This window comes from Cannabis sativa, chromosome 6 (genome assembly GCF_029168945.1).
Source record: "Cannabis sativa cultivar Pink pepper isolate KNU-18-1 chromosome 6, ASM2916894v1, whole genome shotgun sequence".
Lineage (NCBI taxonomy): Eukaryota > Viridiplantae > Streptophyta > Magnoliopsida > Rosales > Cannabaceae > Cannabis > Cannabis sativa.
The window spans coordinates 4,125,467-4,143,882 of NC_083606.1; the positions used below are offsets into that span (position 1 = coordinate 4,125,467).

General features: G+C 33.9%; 1 protein-coding gene across 1 annotated transcript; it reads right to left on the reverse strand.

Moving 5' to 3' along the window:
* Positions 1-1,146: 1,146 nt before the first annotated feature.
* On the reverse strand, positions 1,147-3,212 carry LOC115724557 (CASP-like protein 2C1). Its single transcript, XM_030653864.2, has 3 exons — positions 2,951-3,212; positions 2,684-2,810; positions 1,147-1,541 (listed from the first exon to the last, which is right to left on the reverse strand). Exons 1-3 carry the CDS (start codon positions 3,109-3,111, stop codon positions 1,278-1,280), a joined length of 552 nt encoding a protein of 183 aa, XP_030509724.2. The 5' UTR covers positions 3,112-3,212; the 3' UTR covers positions 1,147-1,277.
* Positions 3,213-18,416: the final 15,204 nt, after the last annotated feature.

Genomic DNA, 18,416 nt, shown 5'->3' on the forward strand with positions numbered 1-18,416 from the left:
TTTTTGTGACTAAATGTGACTTTTAGTTACAACAAATGTTACTTGTGACTAAAATATACTATTTAGTTACAAGTTGTCACTAATTTAGTTTTAGTCACAATAAGTATTGTGACTAAAATATATTTAGCCACAATAAACTGTAATTTTTGTGACTAATACTTTTAGCCCCAAATTTTTTAGTCACAACATAAAAATCATGATTTATAATTAGTTATAATTTTTTTAAGTTGTGACTATAAGTAAATTTTTTTTTGTAATAATTCATTCTACATATATTCAATTTAGAGTTGTTGTGATTTCACAAGCTCATTTCATCATTTCACACTTTTGCAATTTTTAGTATGATATAATTAGTGTAAATATTTATTGAAGTTGTTGGACTAAAAGTAATTAATTTTTTTTATTATATTGGTGAAAAATTAACCCAAAATGGTATAACTATTGGAGATAATCTAATGTAAACTTTCACATATTTAATTTTTTTTATATTATTTCATTTTTTTTTAGTCTAGAAAATATTATTTATCTAGTATTTATGATTGAGAACGCCAAACTATATTATCAATTGATGGCACAGTTGTATAATTGTATTGATGATCGAACTTATAATTTTCAGCCACAAGATCATAGCTAGAGTGCTATACATTAATTCAAAATTAATTGATATGAATGTTACATCAATATAGTTGGATGCAATTAAATTCCACTTTCTTCTACCAAAAAGAAAATAATAATTAATTATAAATTCAACTTCTGACAAAAAAATATGTATATGAAAAACAATTATTAAGGACATAATTGTATTAATTAATTCACTTAGAGCTCGTTGGGAACGTCGTATTAGGTTGTATTGTATTGTATTGTATTATATTAAATTGGATTACGTATTATATTTTTATATAATACTATGTTAAACTTTTATTTATACTAAAACATTATGTATTTAAGTGTCCATAAAAGTTAATACCACATATAGTTTTACATAAAAATATTGTATAAAATACAATTCAATATAATACAATACAATACAATACGACCTAATACGGCGTTCCAAACGAGCCCTTAAAGCATTTAAACATTTTTGAACCCTACATAATTAGTACAATCTATGCAAATCATTTTCTCTATATACTCAATCATATGCTATTAAATTAATAAGCAAATCTTCTAATTATACATAGATGGAATAGATCATGTGAGAGTCTTTGCAATTTGCATGTACATACACATTAAATATGTAATTAATTAATAATAATAATGATGGATTAGTGAGTAGATCATGAAGATGAGATTATGGGCTTTAAGAGGAGAAATTGTTTTGGTGAATAATGGGAAAATAAATTAAAAGCAGAGAAAGATGTGACTAAAATCATGAGAAAGCAAGCTAAGTAACCACACACCATGGCTCCACCCATTTGGATACAAAATCTTGTAAATCTGTTACATAATTTCATCCATTGGAAATTATTTTGACCTGTTATCGCTATGATTGATGCTTGAGTCGCTGCTGTTGTTACTCCGTACGTTAAATAAACCATAATCTGTACATTTAAATACATAATAAATTATAAGGGCCATATATATAACTATATTTATTAATAATTGGTTGGCCCGGCCTAGCTCAATTCTTAGGGTAGACGAGCCAAACATGCATTCGAGCTAGCCTCCAAACGTTCAAGATCTCAAAATTGTAAAAAAAAAATATTTTAATATATAAATAAAATAATAAAATATAAAAATATATATTTAATATTGTTTGGTATAGTGATAAAAATAGTTTTATTTTAAGCTAAGAGGTCAAATGCATGTATTTTTATTGAATTTAGTTTTTTCTTTTTTGTGATTTTTTTTTTATGAGAAATTTTTTGAAAATAGAAATTTTGAATATTACTTTTCTTAAGAAATTATGAATTTAATTGTTTTACCAAACAATAGTTACATTTTTTTTTTAACTAAGAATTTGTGATATATATGCTGTAGATCGAATATATAATCAAGTGCATGTGTCAAAAAAAAGATTAATAGAAACTAACATTATATTGCAAAATTCCATTATTTTTAATTAGTTTTTTTGATACGTTAATCCATGATTTTTAATTAGAGTTAATCCATTATTTTTAATTAGTTACTATTTTTAATTTATTACATATATATTATATGTTTATATGGATCAATTTAACTATCACTACAAAAAACATAGCTAGTGACAAATTATAGTAATAGTATAAATTTTTTGTGACTAAATATGATTTTAGTCACAACAAAAAGTTACTTGTGACCAAAATATAGTATTTAGATACAAGTTGTCACTAATTTACATTTTAGTCTCAACTAGTATTATAATTAAAAATAAATTTAATCACAACAAATTATAATTTTTGTGACAAAATACTTTTAACCACTGATTTTTATTCACAACATAGAAATGATGATTTATAATTAATCACAATTTTTTTCATTTTTTATTACAAATTTTGTTATAATTAAAACTAGCATAAAATCATTTTTTGTAGATCTGTATTCTTTATTAAATAATAATAATAATAATAATAATAATAATAAAACTTACTCAAAAATATCAAAATACCTATAGTTAATAATTAAAAGTAATTACTATTATAATTAATATGATACTCAAATTAATTAAGTAAATTTAGTGCATATATATATAAATATTATATACCTGATCGAAGAAGAGAGCAGCCCATGCTAAAGGGAGGTTGGGTCCTTTGAAGTTGCCATGGAAGCAATTATTACAAACCCTAAGTAGATTGTATGCAGCCCCAATACAATATATGTATAGTGAAATACTACAACAACATCATCAATTAATCCAATAATTAAATTAAATTAATATATATATGGATCATTTCATTACTAATGAAGAACTACATGATGATAATTAAAGAGATCAAATTAATTAGGGTTTGTTTTCTATAAAAATACTTACTAGAGAGCTTCCAAGTCCTTGAAAGTAGCTGTTTTCCTAATGAGAATTACTTTGGTTTGAGAATTAGAACCAACCAAACAAGCTCCCAAACCCAAAATCAAAACTGTTAAAACCCTAACAACACCTTCACTTTTCACCATATTCTCAAACTTCATCTTCATAATATTATATATTTATATATATATAAAGCAAGAAATTTAAGCAAAACAAAGTTTCATATATTTGTGTATAACATTGGTATTTATATATATATTGATTTTGAGTAACAATTAATACAGCGAATGTATAGTCACTATAGAAATCAATTAAAGGATAGGAATTGTCCACGTTATACATTGCCTTACGTTATTATTGTATATTGACTTATCAATTAAATGTTGCTATTGTATTAATTAATTAAAAAAAAATTCGTTCTGACAAATATAATTAATGTAAACAGTAATGATCACGTGTTTTTAAACATATGATTGGTAGATGAGTTCGACGATTAGAACATCTTCAACAGTGACATTCTTAAATTGTTTAAAAATTTACAAATTATTTAAAAATATAATATTTTATTTTTTTTCACATTATATTTGACACTTTTTTAAAATATTTCAATAATAAGTAGCTCTAAAAATTTATTAAAATAATTTTATTTTTTTTAATATATATTAAATAATAATTTTTTTTTTTACTTTATTACAAAAAAATAATAATAAAATAAGAAAGAAAAGATATAAAGATATCATACAATAATATTTTTTTGACTTTTTTTTTTTTGACTCCAATGATAAAAATATTAAGAATATATTTATGTCATCAAATATTTTTTAAAGCATCCTAATTAGAAATGCTATTAATAATTCAGTGCATTAAAATTGGGCCATGGTTGGTGATAATTCAACAATTATTATACTAAGTAAATATATATATATATATATATATATATAAAAAAAATAATGTTAAAAAGTATAAGGGGTGTCTAGTACCCTCCTACATATTAATATTATTGTTATTGATATAATTAAATTTCGAGTCTTATATAATTTGATATAATAACTTTTAAATAATATCGTTAATTAATTATGAAATTACACATCTAGAAAGTACTCAGCAAAAATATTTATGTCGATTGAGTAATTATATTCGAATGTATATTTTATAGAATAACAATATTAATAACAATATTTATTGAATAGTATAATTTATAGAATTAAATTACGTATTTATAACTAATTGACATATATCTTTGAAAAAAAATTCAATGCACCTCCTTAAAAATGGTGCACTGATACACTTTTATCTGTTTTGGCATTCCAAGGGTTTTATTAGTTCAATTTTTTCATGTTTGACAAAGTTCAAATTATTTGTTGCACGTGTGACGTTTTTATATTATACGCGTATGAAATAGACTGTTTGAACATTATTTTCTATATTGTAAATTACTCTAAATTTCTTAAAATTTTATGGAATGTCTTTAATTAATAATTAAAAAGTACATGACTATAAAAAATTAGATTAATTTTGTTTTATACCAAAACAAATAAAGATGTAACGGTGCACCCATTTTACAAAAGTGCTTTAGAGAAGCTCGCTGTATTTTTTTTCTTCATTTTTGGTAATTCAATTTAAATCAATACACATAAATAATAATAATATAATTAACAATAGTTTAATTTTATGTAAAAACTCCAAATAATATATATGTACATACTTTGGTCTAAAAAAGATTAGACAAAATTTCATTTTCTTAGGAAGAATATTTAAGAAGGTCTTTGAAGGGGGTTGGCCGCTACTATAAAAAGGCTAATTTTTATCGGTTTTTATCTGACATTTATACTATTCATGTAAGTTTTCATAACCAACGTATATACAGCAAACATAAACAGATGTATTTTTGCATTGATTTTGGACAGTCGGTATCAAAAGATCACGTTCCTTTATAACCGACGAGAATTGTATAAAAATCATATTTTATACAATTTTCGTCAATTTTGTACTGACACCTTAAAAAAATTATGTTTGAGATACCATCTGAACCAAACATTATTAACAAACCAAAAACATGTCTAAAAAATTTTCAAACCCAAATATCGATTAACAAACCAAAATACAATTCTTACAAAAAAAAAAATCTAAAAAAATGCTCGAACATTATTAGGGTCTCACTATCAACGACAAAACCTGCAGAAGAAATACAAAATTTCCAGGTCTAAAAAAGAGAGAGTGATAGAGAGAGATCGAGAGAGAAAGGGAGAGAGGTAGAACTATACATTTGGTGCAACGTGAGTTCGACAGTGGCAACCACCTAAGGAACGGGGCAAAAGAGAGATCCTAAGAGAGCTCATGGTCGAGTCTCACATGGCCTAGGAGGCTGACAGTCGGAGCGCATATAGGGGTTGATCATCGGGATTGGCATCCATCGCACTTAGGTGGCTGTTGGGGGCTATGGTGGGAAAGAGAAACGGCAAAGAGAGAATGAAAAAGAGAAAGACAGAATGAGAAGAAGAAGAAGAAGAAAGAGAGATGGATGCATGCATCTGTGATAGAAGAAAGAGAAAGAGAATAAGATATATTTAAGTGTAGGGTTTTGTTTTAGTGTTTGTAGAATAGGCTTTGGCCCATTTACAAAACAACGAATCCATTTAATATGGCACCATTCACGTCAGTCAACCGTGATGAATAGCGCGTTAACTGATGTGAATAGTGAATTTTTTAGTTGTGGGCATTGTTCGTCTTTAGGTTTTGAGAGACCCCATTCGTGGCCATCGGGCTCAGATCTCGTAGTTTTTGGTGTAAGGTTGGTTCCGTAGGAAGGGCTTTGTACTAGGATAATGAGATCAGTCATAGGGGCTTGTGGTCCGTTGTTCGGTTGTCACTTTTGTCAGTCCTCACAGTGCAGAACTGAGCTGATTGTCGTCAATTTTGTCTGGTCATTGGTTAACTCAGCCCTCACGATGCGGATATGGGTTGGGAGCTTTGACCTTCATCGACTGTGTTTCTGGTGGATTTCTAGTAGGTCGTGGTATTTCCCTTGAGTCTGTGGTCTTGATGGTTGTTGTGGTTTAAATCTCTTTTGTGGGGGTATTTGGTTTTTTCTTTGATCTTCTTTTGCTTTTCTATTTTCCTATTTTTAATTGTTGTAGGTGTTTATTTTATTGTTTTATATTGCTAATAATGGTGGTTTGTCACTATCCCATTGGTCTAATGGGAGTAATAGTTTTTATTCTGTGTAAGGTTTCTATGCTCAGTAATTTTATTTGGGGGACCATGGATTGGTATTAACCTCTTTCTTTATGAATCAATCTTTTATTATATTTGTTCTTGGCATAGTGTAGTTTGTTATTCTCTTTTATTCTAGTTTGAATAATTAGGGTGTCTTTTTTAAATTTTTGTTGGAAGATCTTTGTCTCTTTATCATTGATAGGTGTTACCTGTCACATGTTCATTCGCGATAAAAATTTAGTATTCTTCATACTGTTTTAGTACTTCACAATTGGCACCTTATGGGCTATTTAGTTGAAGATATTATTAGGGGTTTTGTCCTACTTTATTTCAATGGCTTAGTTAACCTATTTTTGTTGATTCTACTCGATAAATAATATATGTATTGTAGAAAAATTACAACTAAAGGTGCAAAATCAAATCAACTAGACTTTAAACAATCAGACAATTAGCAATGACAAGATTTACAAATCAGGTACAATAATCAGAGAAGAACATGGATGAACAGAGTGTAAAAACCTAAAGTGAAAACAAAGCAAGAAATAATAAAATCAACACAGAGATATATACTGGTTCAAGTCCGATAGATCGATGTGATTTATGGCTCTATTTCAGTTCTAGAACACCACCAAATTCTCTTTATTGATTGAGCAAGAACATGTACAATACAGTCGAGATCGATTCTCTAATGAGTTCTCTTAAAGTGTTTCAACTCCCACACTCCAAGAATCTTTTTCATCTACAGAAGATTCTTCATACGTACAAAACCCAAACCTAATCTCTTTCTTTTCTCTATACCTTTCTCTCTCAACCTCTCAATCTTTTCTCTTTCTATAAATCAACTATAAATAAATTGTAAAACAACTGTAGAAAAATAATTTCATGACAATTATAATACAATTATAAATGAACTATATTACAAAAAAAAATATAGTTTATTATTTTTTTACTGAATAGGTATTTTTCTAAATAAAAAATTTCAAGAGTAAAAATCCAAAAAATTTCGTGTTGAAGTATTTATGTATTTTTTTTTAAAAAAAAAAAAAATTGGTCTATCTTGTGAATTTTTCTTATTTATTTTATTTTTTAAAGATGTATTATATTTTTTTAATAAATTAAAGGTGATTTGTATTTTGTTTTTTTAATTAACTATAGGTCTATTGTTAGTCATTAATATATTTACAAAGGTGAAACTAGAAAGGAAAGAATGAATTTTTTTGATATATTTTTTTTTCTTAATTAATTGAGTATTTATATTTGTTTTAATATACATGGTTGGATTGATTCTAATCTAAGGGTTTATAGTTTGTTTCAAAAATTGTGTTCATAGAACCTATTCCTAAATGAACAACATAAATTTTAGAGCATTGCTATTAGACAGTGTTTAACACTTTCTAGATGTGTCGTTTTGCGATTACTTAGCGATACTCTTTAAAAATATTTACATTGAACTATGTGAGACTCAATACTTAATTAGATTAATAATAATATTAATATGTAGAAAAGTACTAAACATTACTGGTATCTTTTATCATTTTTCTAAATTCTATATAATTAGGAGCCGCGATCAATGGGATGGAATAGCTATACAAAACATTATTGCATCTACTATGCATTTATAATTAATACCCTACCATAATATAACCCTACAAAATACAAATTAAAGTAAAATTCTAACTTAAATAATAATTTATTTTGGCATGGGCATAGGCACCATTACTAAAAAAACAAAAAAAAATCATTCGTATTTATTTATAGTGGGAATATTTTATTCAAATTATATTTCAAGATTAAAAAAGTTAAAGGAAGAAGAAGGTTGAAGTATATACATTAATCAATTATTTTGCTGAGATATTGATTTTGATAATAATACACTTTTTTTTTTTTTTTTTTTGAGAAAAGGGACTTTATTCAAAGACAAACAAAACTAAAATGTGTTATGTTAACAACATTGGATCTGGGCGTTAACTCCCACAAAGAATGAAAAAGTATAGCTTGATAGTGAAAGCATTGGCTTCCCCATTCTCCTTTCTAATAGAGTCAATGATTGAGCTAAGGAGAATCGGAGGGTGCCATGACCCCCTAAATTCTTGCTATGATCTCGGCCTCAAGAGTCCAGGAAACTTGGAACAATTCATTTTGGAGTAGTGTTGTAAATTTATGCGTGTTGTTACGGTGGCCTGACCCATATACTGTACTTTTCAAAATATGAGCCATGTCTTCTCATGCCATAAAAATATATAGGTTGTGTTGTATCGTGCCAATTTTTTTAAGGGCATTTTATAAAAATATTGGATTTGGAGTAATACTTTTCAATTTTACTGCCACACGGCAAAAATTATATTTATACTGTCCTCCCCCTTTTTTTTTCTTTTATACTGTAAATACCAAAACAAAAGTATGAGGCCTCCATCTTTCACAACTACAGATAAAACCACCACAACAACATCAGGACAACCGGAAAACAACTATTAATTCCGACAAAATTGAGCAAAAGTAGTGAAATCGACGTCAAATAAATAATCATGACAAAACAACTGTAAAACAACACTAAAACAATCAAACAAAACAAAAGAAAAAAATGATTGAAAAAATAAATAATCTGCTGCACAACCTCAGCAGCAGATGCAAAATCAATTATATTTGCAAGTCTATTCCTAGAAAATCATAATTAAAAAAACTACTAAAACAACACTGAAACAACACAAAAACAAATGAAGCAAATATAACTACTATGAAAAACATAAAAGAACCATACACCTCAAAACTCTCTTGTGAGTGAGCTCGCCAAATGTATTTATAGAAGAACTAGGATAAAAAAAAACCATAAAAATAGTCAAAGATGAAAGTCCTAATTACCATTGATTAAGTACAAATTACCTAAATTGATTATATCTGTGAATTAACCGAAGAGTAAATCAAGAACACAGAATTTACAAGCTTCCTCCGCATTGGAAACGCATTCCAACCGAGTAGTGCTTGGGTTCCCTTGAACCGGGTAAAGTAACATCCACTATAAAATCAATTCAATTACAAATTCCAGTTCTGATTCTTCAAATCAAACAATGTAATCTAAATTGACTTTTATACAATGTTACCTAATACTTGAACACACTCAAGTATCAAGATCTAATCACCAAAAGATCTCTGTAAAACACGAACTCTGAATATTCAGACAGCTGAATCTCATTCAGCTGATTGATCTGAACTCTCTTCAGATCAGGCAGATTCAATCTCCATCTTCGACCACAAGAAGATCTTCGAAATATTAATCTGCACATTCAAGAAACAAACACAGAAAAAGAAGCCCTAGCAGAGCAAGAATCCAATAGAAGATTCTAACAGAAGAGAGTTAGTTAGTATGACAGATCTCACAGTATTTATATGTTGAAGATAATAAACCTAACTAACTAAACAACCAGCAATGTACATCTGGCACAAACTAACAACTTTGCAGAAAGCTGACATGGCACTAAAATGAATTTAGTGAAGACAGATGCAACTAACTACAGATAAGATGTTAGAAAAGCAAATGCAATTTCAGAATTACCGAACAACAGTAATAACTAATTTGCCACACAGAAACACGACACTTACAATCTCCCCCTTGGCAAATTATGATCAACGACAAACCATACTGAAATCAGCAACAGTTTAAACGCAATACTAACACACAGCCAATATCCACAATATTAACACAAAACCCCAAAAAAAAACTGTGTACAAAGTTTATATCAAAAGGTAAGATAAAAGTTTATATCAAAAGGTAAAATAACTCCCCCTCGATGATCATAATCAATCACTGCTGGAATATGAGACCAGAGGAGCACCAATAATCCTTGAGTCACCACCATCTGGAGCAGAGACCGGAGCCACATTGGAAGGCTCCCCCTGAACAGCTGCCACATTTGAGGGCTCCCCCTGGACTATAGCAGTGTGTGACGACTCCCCCTGAATACGAGTCCCAATATCCTCGCCTTGTTGAAACCAGGAATCAATCTCTTTGTCAATGCCAGTTGATGAAGAGACACCCTGAGCACCTTGAACATCAGCAGAGAAAGGGACGGGAGTGGCTGCAGACATTGGTGGCTGACTTTGTCCAGCAGATGGGTCTATGGCGGCATGAGATGGAGATAGACCAGGAGCAGGCTGATGCTGGTCAGATGCATCTGCAGAAGAGCTAGACACAATCCCCTGAGACTGAACAGCTGGAGAAGCTTCAGATTCCTTGAGTACATTGGCCATAGCAGTGAGAACATCAATGACCGATTTTTCAAAGCGACGTTGCCTGAGTTGGTCACGAGCATAGGAGGTGGCCAGATCAGTAACTGTGGTGAGCAATAGAGATTGCCAAGGAGTTGAAGCAGCACCATCTCGAGAGGATGACGGACCAGTTGATGCAGATGGTAAATCTTCCATAAGTGATGCCCCAACAGCAGAGACATCCATTACTGACAAGGGCAGTGGTTTGCTATGCACTGGATTGAAGGATTTACCAATGGATGGGACAGGCAGGATTTTGTCTTGTTCATAAACAACCGGAGAACCCCGTTTAACTATTCTGTTGATCAAGCTGGGATAAGGCAGAGTATGCTTGATACTCTTGGCAGAGGCAGAGCTCATAATCCGATCATACATAAGAGTTGGTAGATCAATACTTACACCAGTTCCCAAGGCATACAAAAATCGAGCTGTGTTGTAGTTGATCGTGGAGATATGTGAATTAGCCCACCAGTTGGACATAGCTATTTTATGAAGGACTCTGTAAAATTCTGAAAGTACAGTGACAGGTAACTCCTTCCCATTCCACACAAAGGTGGGATTGCCAGTAATCTCAATACCAACTTCTTTAAACTCAGGCTTATACTCATCATTAAATGTAGGGTGTGAGATGGTTTTGATTTTTAGGACACAGCTAATGGTGGAGGGAGCAAACCTAAACCTGTTGCCTCTAATATATGCAAGATAAAGAAACTGACTTTTCTTGTTCAGAATGCTTTCATCTAAGTTGGCATAAAATTCCCTAACCAGGTTCTCATTTGGGGTTTGGAGGTGAGTAACTGATAATGACCACCCACGACGTTCAATCAACTCTTGTATTTTGGGAAAATACTTGAGTTTAACCCTATATTCAGGCCACAAGGGACGACGACACACATTTTCCTGAAACCTAAGAAGCTTATCATTTGAGTAAAATGGTGCGTTAGATGTGGTTGACTCAGAGGCACAAGGTGGAGGGATTTTAGTTTTCTTAGACCGAGACAAGGGAGGATCATCCGAGGCACCCCTTTTTCTCTTAGGTGAATGCGTAGACACTGGGGGTTGGGACGAGTCAGACACAGTGGGAGTAGATACCTTAGGCGAGGCAAATGGGATTGACATAGACCTAGTAAACCGCCTAGGTACAGTAGAAGGGGAAGGAGGTGTACCTGATCGTGGTGGACATGGAGGAGTGACAATCCTGGTGGGAGACCCACTTGGTTCCTCCGACTGCATGCGAGACGGAGAATCATCTCCAATCAAAGCGGAGGTTTTAACACGGCGATTAGCCCGTTTTCCCATATTGACACGGCCTAGCACAACCAAGCGAGGCTGAAGAAGGCTCACGGTGAGGAACAGTCACTCGAATGAGAACAGAGCAAAGGGAAGATGAATAGTGCCACTGACAGGGTAGGTGAAATTCAAATGATGGGAAAACAAGATTTTTATTACTGATAAATGGAAAAGACCAAACTACCCTTTGTGACCAACGTAAAAGCCCAAGCCCATTAGCAGATTTAAAAACCCATTAGCACCAACTTAACACACACAATACGAGAACACATATGGTAATTTTAAAACTGTGAATATACGACATGGACTACACGAGCTCAACAGTGAAGAAAGAAAGAAAAAAATATATGCTTAGTGGACACACACACCAGTGCACAAATAGCCTGAGAAAGGCACTACACAAGACAACCATACTCTTGGCATAGATAAGATAGTCAATTAAAATATGAGAACATGAAGGAGCAAAATCATATGCTAGAAGGGACTATAATTGACACATGATCAAGGATGAATCACTAAGCTACCATTTGTGTGTGATGTGACCTCATGTGAAGCACCAAGAGATGAATCAAGGCACTTCACTCATCTAAAAAAAAATATGAATTGAAGAGGATAATTGACTTCCCCCCTTTGTCTGTTTTGTTTATTGTTTTTTTTTTTAGACAAATATGGAAAGATTGCCCTTTTTCTGATAAATCAACACTCTCTGGGTTTTGCCAACCAGTTAAAGCTTTCACTCTTTCAGGGAGATGTAGCCGTCATCCTTTGGATTTTTCTCTGAGAGTGACTCAAAAAGGAGCAAACTTTTCTAGACACTCAAAGGTACAAGGATAGCTCTTCCCATTGCATCCGTGAAAGGTAGCTTTTTCAACTGGGGTAACTGAGGATTCATCCCTAAACACATACAACAATAATCCAAACTATATATGAACTCCTTGTACATATAAAATTGACTAACTTACCACAGCCAAAGGTAGTTGCCTCTTGTAAGATGTAACTTTCATAGGATTAGATAGTGCACACTCCAATGGAGTTGCGAAGATGGGCAAAGGTGTGAGCATCCAGAGCCTTAGTAAACAAATCAGCTAGTTGAGCACCTGTAGACACATGAGTAATAGTCAGCAGTTTAGACTCAACCAAATGTCGAATAAAATGATATCGTATGTCTATGTGTTTGGTACGTGAGTGCTGAACTGGGTTTTTGGAAATGTTAATGGCACTTGTGCTATCACAGTAAAGGACCAAGGAGTTTTGGGGAAATCCATAATCAGTAACCATCTTATTAAGCCAGATCAGTTGAGTACAACAGCTACCAGCTGCTATATACTCAGCTTCTGCAGTAGAAAGGGAAATTGAATTTTGTTTTTTACTTAACCATGACACAAGATTATTTCCTAGGTAAAAACACCCTCCCGAGGTACTTTTCCTATCATCAAGACTCCCAGCCCAATCAGAGTCACTGTATCCAACAATGGACATGTTGGTATCTTGAGAATACCACAACCCAAATTCTGAAGTGCCAGATAGGTATTTAAAAATACGCTTAACAGCTGACAGATGAGACTGTTTGGGATTAGCTTGATATCGAGCACACAACCCTACACTAAAGCAAATATCAGGTCTACTGGCTGTTAAGTAAAGAAGACTACCTATCATTCCTCGATACAGGGTGGGGTCAACTGACTCACCAGACTCGTCTTTGCTAAGTTTGGTGGTAGTACTTAACGGGGTAGGGGCATGTTTAGTATGATCTAAGCCAAATTTCTCAAGCATTTTTCTAACATATTTGGACTGAGAGATAAAAATACCCTGATCAGTTTGCTTAATCTGTAAGCCTAGAAAAAAACTTAGATCCCCTATAAGACTCATTTCAAATTCACTAGTCATAAGGTCAACAAATTTGACAACTTCTTTTTCACAAGTTGACCCAAAAATGATGTCATCAACATAAATTTGAGCTACAAAGATACCTGGTTGCAGAAGTTTAATAAAGAGAGTGTTGTCAGCAGTACCTCTGGCAAAGCCATTGTCGAGAAGGAAAGAAGTTAACCTGTCATACCATGCTCTCGGAGCTTGTTTAAGCCCATATAAGGCTTTCTTGAGTTTATAGACATGATCAGGAAACTTTGGGTCCTCAAATCCTTTTGGCTGTTTCACATATACCTCCTCTTGCAGTAGACCATTGAGAAAGGAACTTTTGACATCCATTTGGTGAAGCTTGAACTTCAGAAAACAAGCCACGGCCAACAGCAGTCGAATTGATTCAAGTCTGGCCACGGGGGCAAAAGTTTCTTCAAAATCAACTCCTTCGACTTGATTATAGCCTTGGGCCACTAGTCTGGCTTTGTTTCGAACCACTGTCCCAAACTCATCTGATTTATTCTTGAAGAGCCATTTAGTTCCCATGATGTTTACTCCATCAGGTTTAGGAACTAAGATCCACACCTTGTTTCTTTTGAACTGTCCCATTTCATCCTGCATAGCATTATTCCAGAACTCATCCAGAAGAGCTTCTGTTACATTTTGAGGTTCTACCAGAGACACATAACATGCAAAAGCAATGACATTTAACACTTTGCGACGAGTGACCATAGTAGCATTTGGGTCTCCAATGACAATGGTAGGAGGATGAGCTTTTTGAATCCAAGATGGTGGACCTTTTTTGTATAACCGAGAGTGAGGAGAGGACACTGTGTCCTTGCTAGTAGACTGAGGGACGGAGATGGCCTCATCTTCAATTAATTCTGCAGAAGGTGAAGTTTCATTCTCAGATGAGTCTGGTTGATCTTCAGATGAAGTTATCTCAGGATTATGTTGTTTCAATGGAGTCGAGGGAATTGACATACTACATGGGTCCTGAGATTCTTCCTCTCCAGAACCAGATCCATTGTCTGACACTTCCAAGTCATCAAACTTAACGTTCATTGATTCCATGACTGTGAAAGTTCGTTTATTGTACACTCGATATGCTCGACTGTTAGTGGAGTATCCAAGAAAGACCCCTTCATCACTTCGAGCATCAAATTTCCCAAGATGATCACGATCATTTAGGATATAGCAGATACACCCAAAGATATGTACATGGCTCAGATTAGGAGTCTTGCCTTTCCACAGTTCATATGGAGTTTGAGTAGCACCAGTTCTCAAATGAACCCGATTACAAATATAGCATGCAGTATTCACTGCTTCGGCCCAAAAACGAATTGCAACCCCCTTTGCACACAGCATCACTCTAGCCATCTCCTGAAGGGTTCTATTTTTTCGTTCCACTATCCCATTTTGCTGTGGAGTCTTTGGTGCAGAGAACTCATGATTAATACCCATTTTATCACAAAATTGAGCAAAGATCTCATTTTCGAATTCCTTCCCATGGTCACTTCTGACTCGATAGACCTTACCTATGGTGGCATCCTTTTCGTTCTGGAGCTTTAGACAGAGAGAGGAGAAAGCCCCAAAGGTGTCAGATTTTTCTTTAAGAAAATTTACCCAGGTAAATCTGGAGAAATCATCTACACATACCATGACATATCTTTTTCCCGCAATGCTTGCTGTTTGCATAGGACCCATCAAATCGACATGCAATAGCTCAAGCACCTTGGATGTGAGTAGAGCATTAATAGGAGGATGAGAAGCCTTGATTTGCTTACCTCGTTGACATGGACCACACACCCGATCTTTTCCCAGTCTGAACTCTGGTATCCCTCGAACAGCTTTGATGGAGACAATTCTCTTCAAATCTCTGTAGTTGAGATGCCCAAGTCTGTAGTGCCATAGGTCTGGTTTATCCAAGAAAACTCTGTGACATTTCACTTGGTTGGTTAGTACATAGCAATGATCAGCAGTTCTATTTCCTGTGAGAACTGATTTTCCTTCAGATGAGACTAAACATTGAGTCTTGGTGAAGCTCACATCATAGTTGGCATCACAGAGTTGGCTGATGCTGATTAAGTTGGCTTTTAGACCTTTTACAAATAAAACTCCAGTTAGGGGAAAACATTCAGAGAGATCCAGGTCGCCTTGTCCCATTATTTCCCCTTTATTACCATCACCAAAAGTGACAAATCCTTCTTTGGAGGAATGGAAGTTACGTAGACCATTGCAGGAACCTGTCATGTGACGAGAGCATCCACTATCAAAATACCAGCAATTATCTTTCATGGCAGACAAGGAGGTGTGAGCAACAAGAGCAAGATTTTCACGTTTGGCTTTTTTCTTTTTCGTAGGTCCATGTTGAGGGATAAATGGGAATTTATTCTGGCCCGATTTCCTGTTGATGATGTTGGTCAAGTAAGTTCGAAGCTTGTAACATCTTGGCCTGATATGACCCTTTTTATTACAGAAGTGACATACTGGGACAAATCGATCAGTTTGCTTGACAGCTAGCTTTTCACGGACTGGACCTCTTTTAGATTCATCTGATTCTTTCTCAGGTTGATCATCCTTGGGAGTTGATGATGCAGATACAAACTTTATTTTGTCACTAGAGGATGGGGCAGAGTTATCATCAATAGACAGGTCATGACCTTGATTGTACAGCAGTTTGTATCCTATAGAGGTTCTATCTCCATAAGGTTTCTGATTTTGAAGAGCTTGATTCAAGGCAGCAGTACCCGAGGGGACATGGGAAAGGGATTGCTTGGCTCTCACAAGTTCTGCAGTTAACTTGTATATCTCACTATCTTTAGAGCACAACTCCAATGTGAGTTTCTTCAGTTTATCTTCAAGTTCACATTTGCTGTCATCAAGAGTTTTGTTCAATTCCTGTAATTCCTTCACTCTCCTAGCCATATAGGTCCATTGTGCAAACATCTCCTCATAGGCTTTGTTCTTTTCATCAATAGTAGATTCAGTATCTGAATTAAGATCCTCACCCTCAGAATCTTCAGGAACAGACTCCCTAGCCATAAAAGCCATCACTGACTTATCCTCCTTGGATTCATCACTAGTCTCTTCTTCTTCACTGTCACTCCAGGTAACAGCCAAGGCCTTCTTCTTCTTGAGAGTATTAGCACATTCTGCCTGAATGTGGCCAAAGCCTGAACATTCGTGACATTGTATTCCCTTCCCTTTCTTTTCATTTTGTTGAGACTGTCTGTTAGGGCTAGTGGAATTCCTCCCCGAAAAGTTCTCTTTATTGCCTGGATTAGATCTCTTGAAGTTCTTTTTTAGAAAACGAGCATAATTCTTTGCAAGAAGAGCCAGATTAGAGTCTGTAAAGGACTCGGACAAATCAATATCTTTAGAGATCTCTTCCTTATGAATGAACGCAACACCCATCTCGGTTTTTTCTTTCTCAGAGCTCTTGAGTTTCTTCCCTTTTTCCCATCTTTCAAGAGTCAACTCATAATTTTGGAGAGACCCAATCAATTCATCTAGATCAAGAGCTTCAATATCTCTACTTTCTTCGATCGAAGTCACTTTGGACATGAATCTTTTAGGAAGAACACCAAGAAGCTTCCTCACAAGTTTCTTGTTGGAGTAAGTCTTACCAAGAGCATACGACTCATTCGAGATGTCGCACAGCTTAGCATGAAACTCTGAGACGGATTCATCTTCCTCCATTGACAAATTTTCAAAGGATTTAGCTAACGACCGAAGACGAGCCTTTTTAACAGCATCAGTTCCCTCATTCTTGATTTTCAACTTTTCCCAAGCATCTTTAGCAACTTCACAATTCGAGATCACTTTTAATTGATTGGTGGACACAGCATTGAATAGAGCATGCAAAGCTTTGGAGTTGAAATTTGCTCGTTCCATCTCATCAGTGGTCCATTCACTTGATTTCTTGACCTTATCTACTCCCTCGTCAACAACAGTAGGGGGTGACCAACCTTCGGCAACAGCCATCCAGACCCTTTCATCCACTGCTTTCAAGAAGGCCCTCATCTTTGTTTTCCAATAGGGATAGTTGGACCCCTCTAGCATGGGAGGTCTGGAAGTTGATCCTCCTTCTCTGAACATTTCCATACCCTGTTGATCTGCACACACTTAATCAAGAAACTGTGATGCACAACGAGATGAGACTCGCAGTGGGTCAGTTTTCCAGAAAATCACAGAAGATACAGATAGACAGAAGAAGGAAAATGAAGATTAGAAATTAGGACACAACCAAGATCACAATTTCTTTACATGAAAAGTAGGCTCTGATACCAAATGAAAGTCCTAATTACCATTGATTAAGTACAAATTACCTAAATTGATTATATCTGTGAATTAACCGAAGAGTAAATCAAGAACACAGAATTTACAAGCTTCCTCCGCATTGGAAACGCATTCCAACCGAGTAGTGCTTGGGTTCCCTTGAACCGGGTAAAGTAACATCCACTATAAAATCAATTCAATTACAAATTCCAGTTCTGATTCTTCAAATCAAACAATGTAATCTAAATTGACTTTTATACAATGTTACCTAATACTTGAACACACTCAAGTATCAAGATCTAATCACCAAAAGATCTCTGTAAAACACGAACTCTGAATATTCAGACAGCTGAATCTCATTCAGCTGATTGATCTGAACTCTCTTCAGATCAGGCAGATTCAATCTCCATCTTCGACCACAAGAAGATCTTCGAAATATTAATCTGCACATTCAAGAAACAAACACAGAAAAAGAAGCCCTAGCAGAGCAAGAATCCAATAGAAGATTCTAACAGAAGAGAGTTAGTTAGTATGACAGATCTCACAGTATTTATATGTTGAA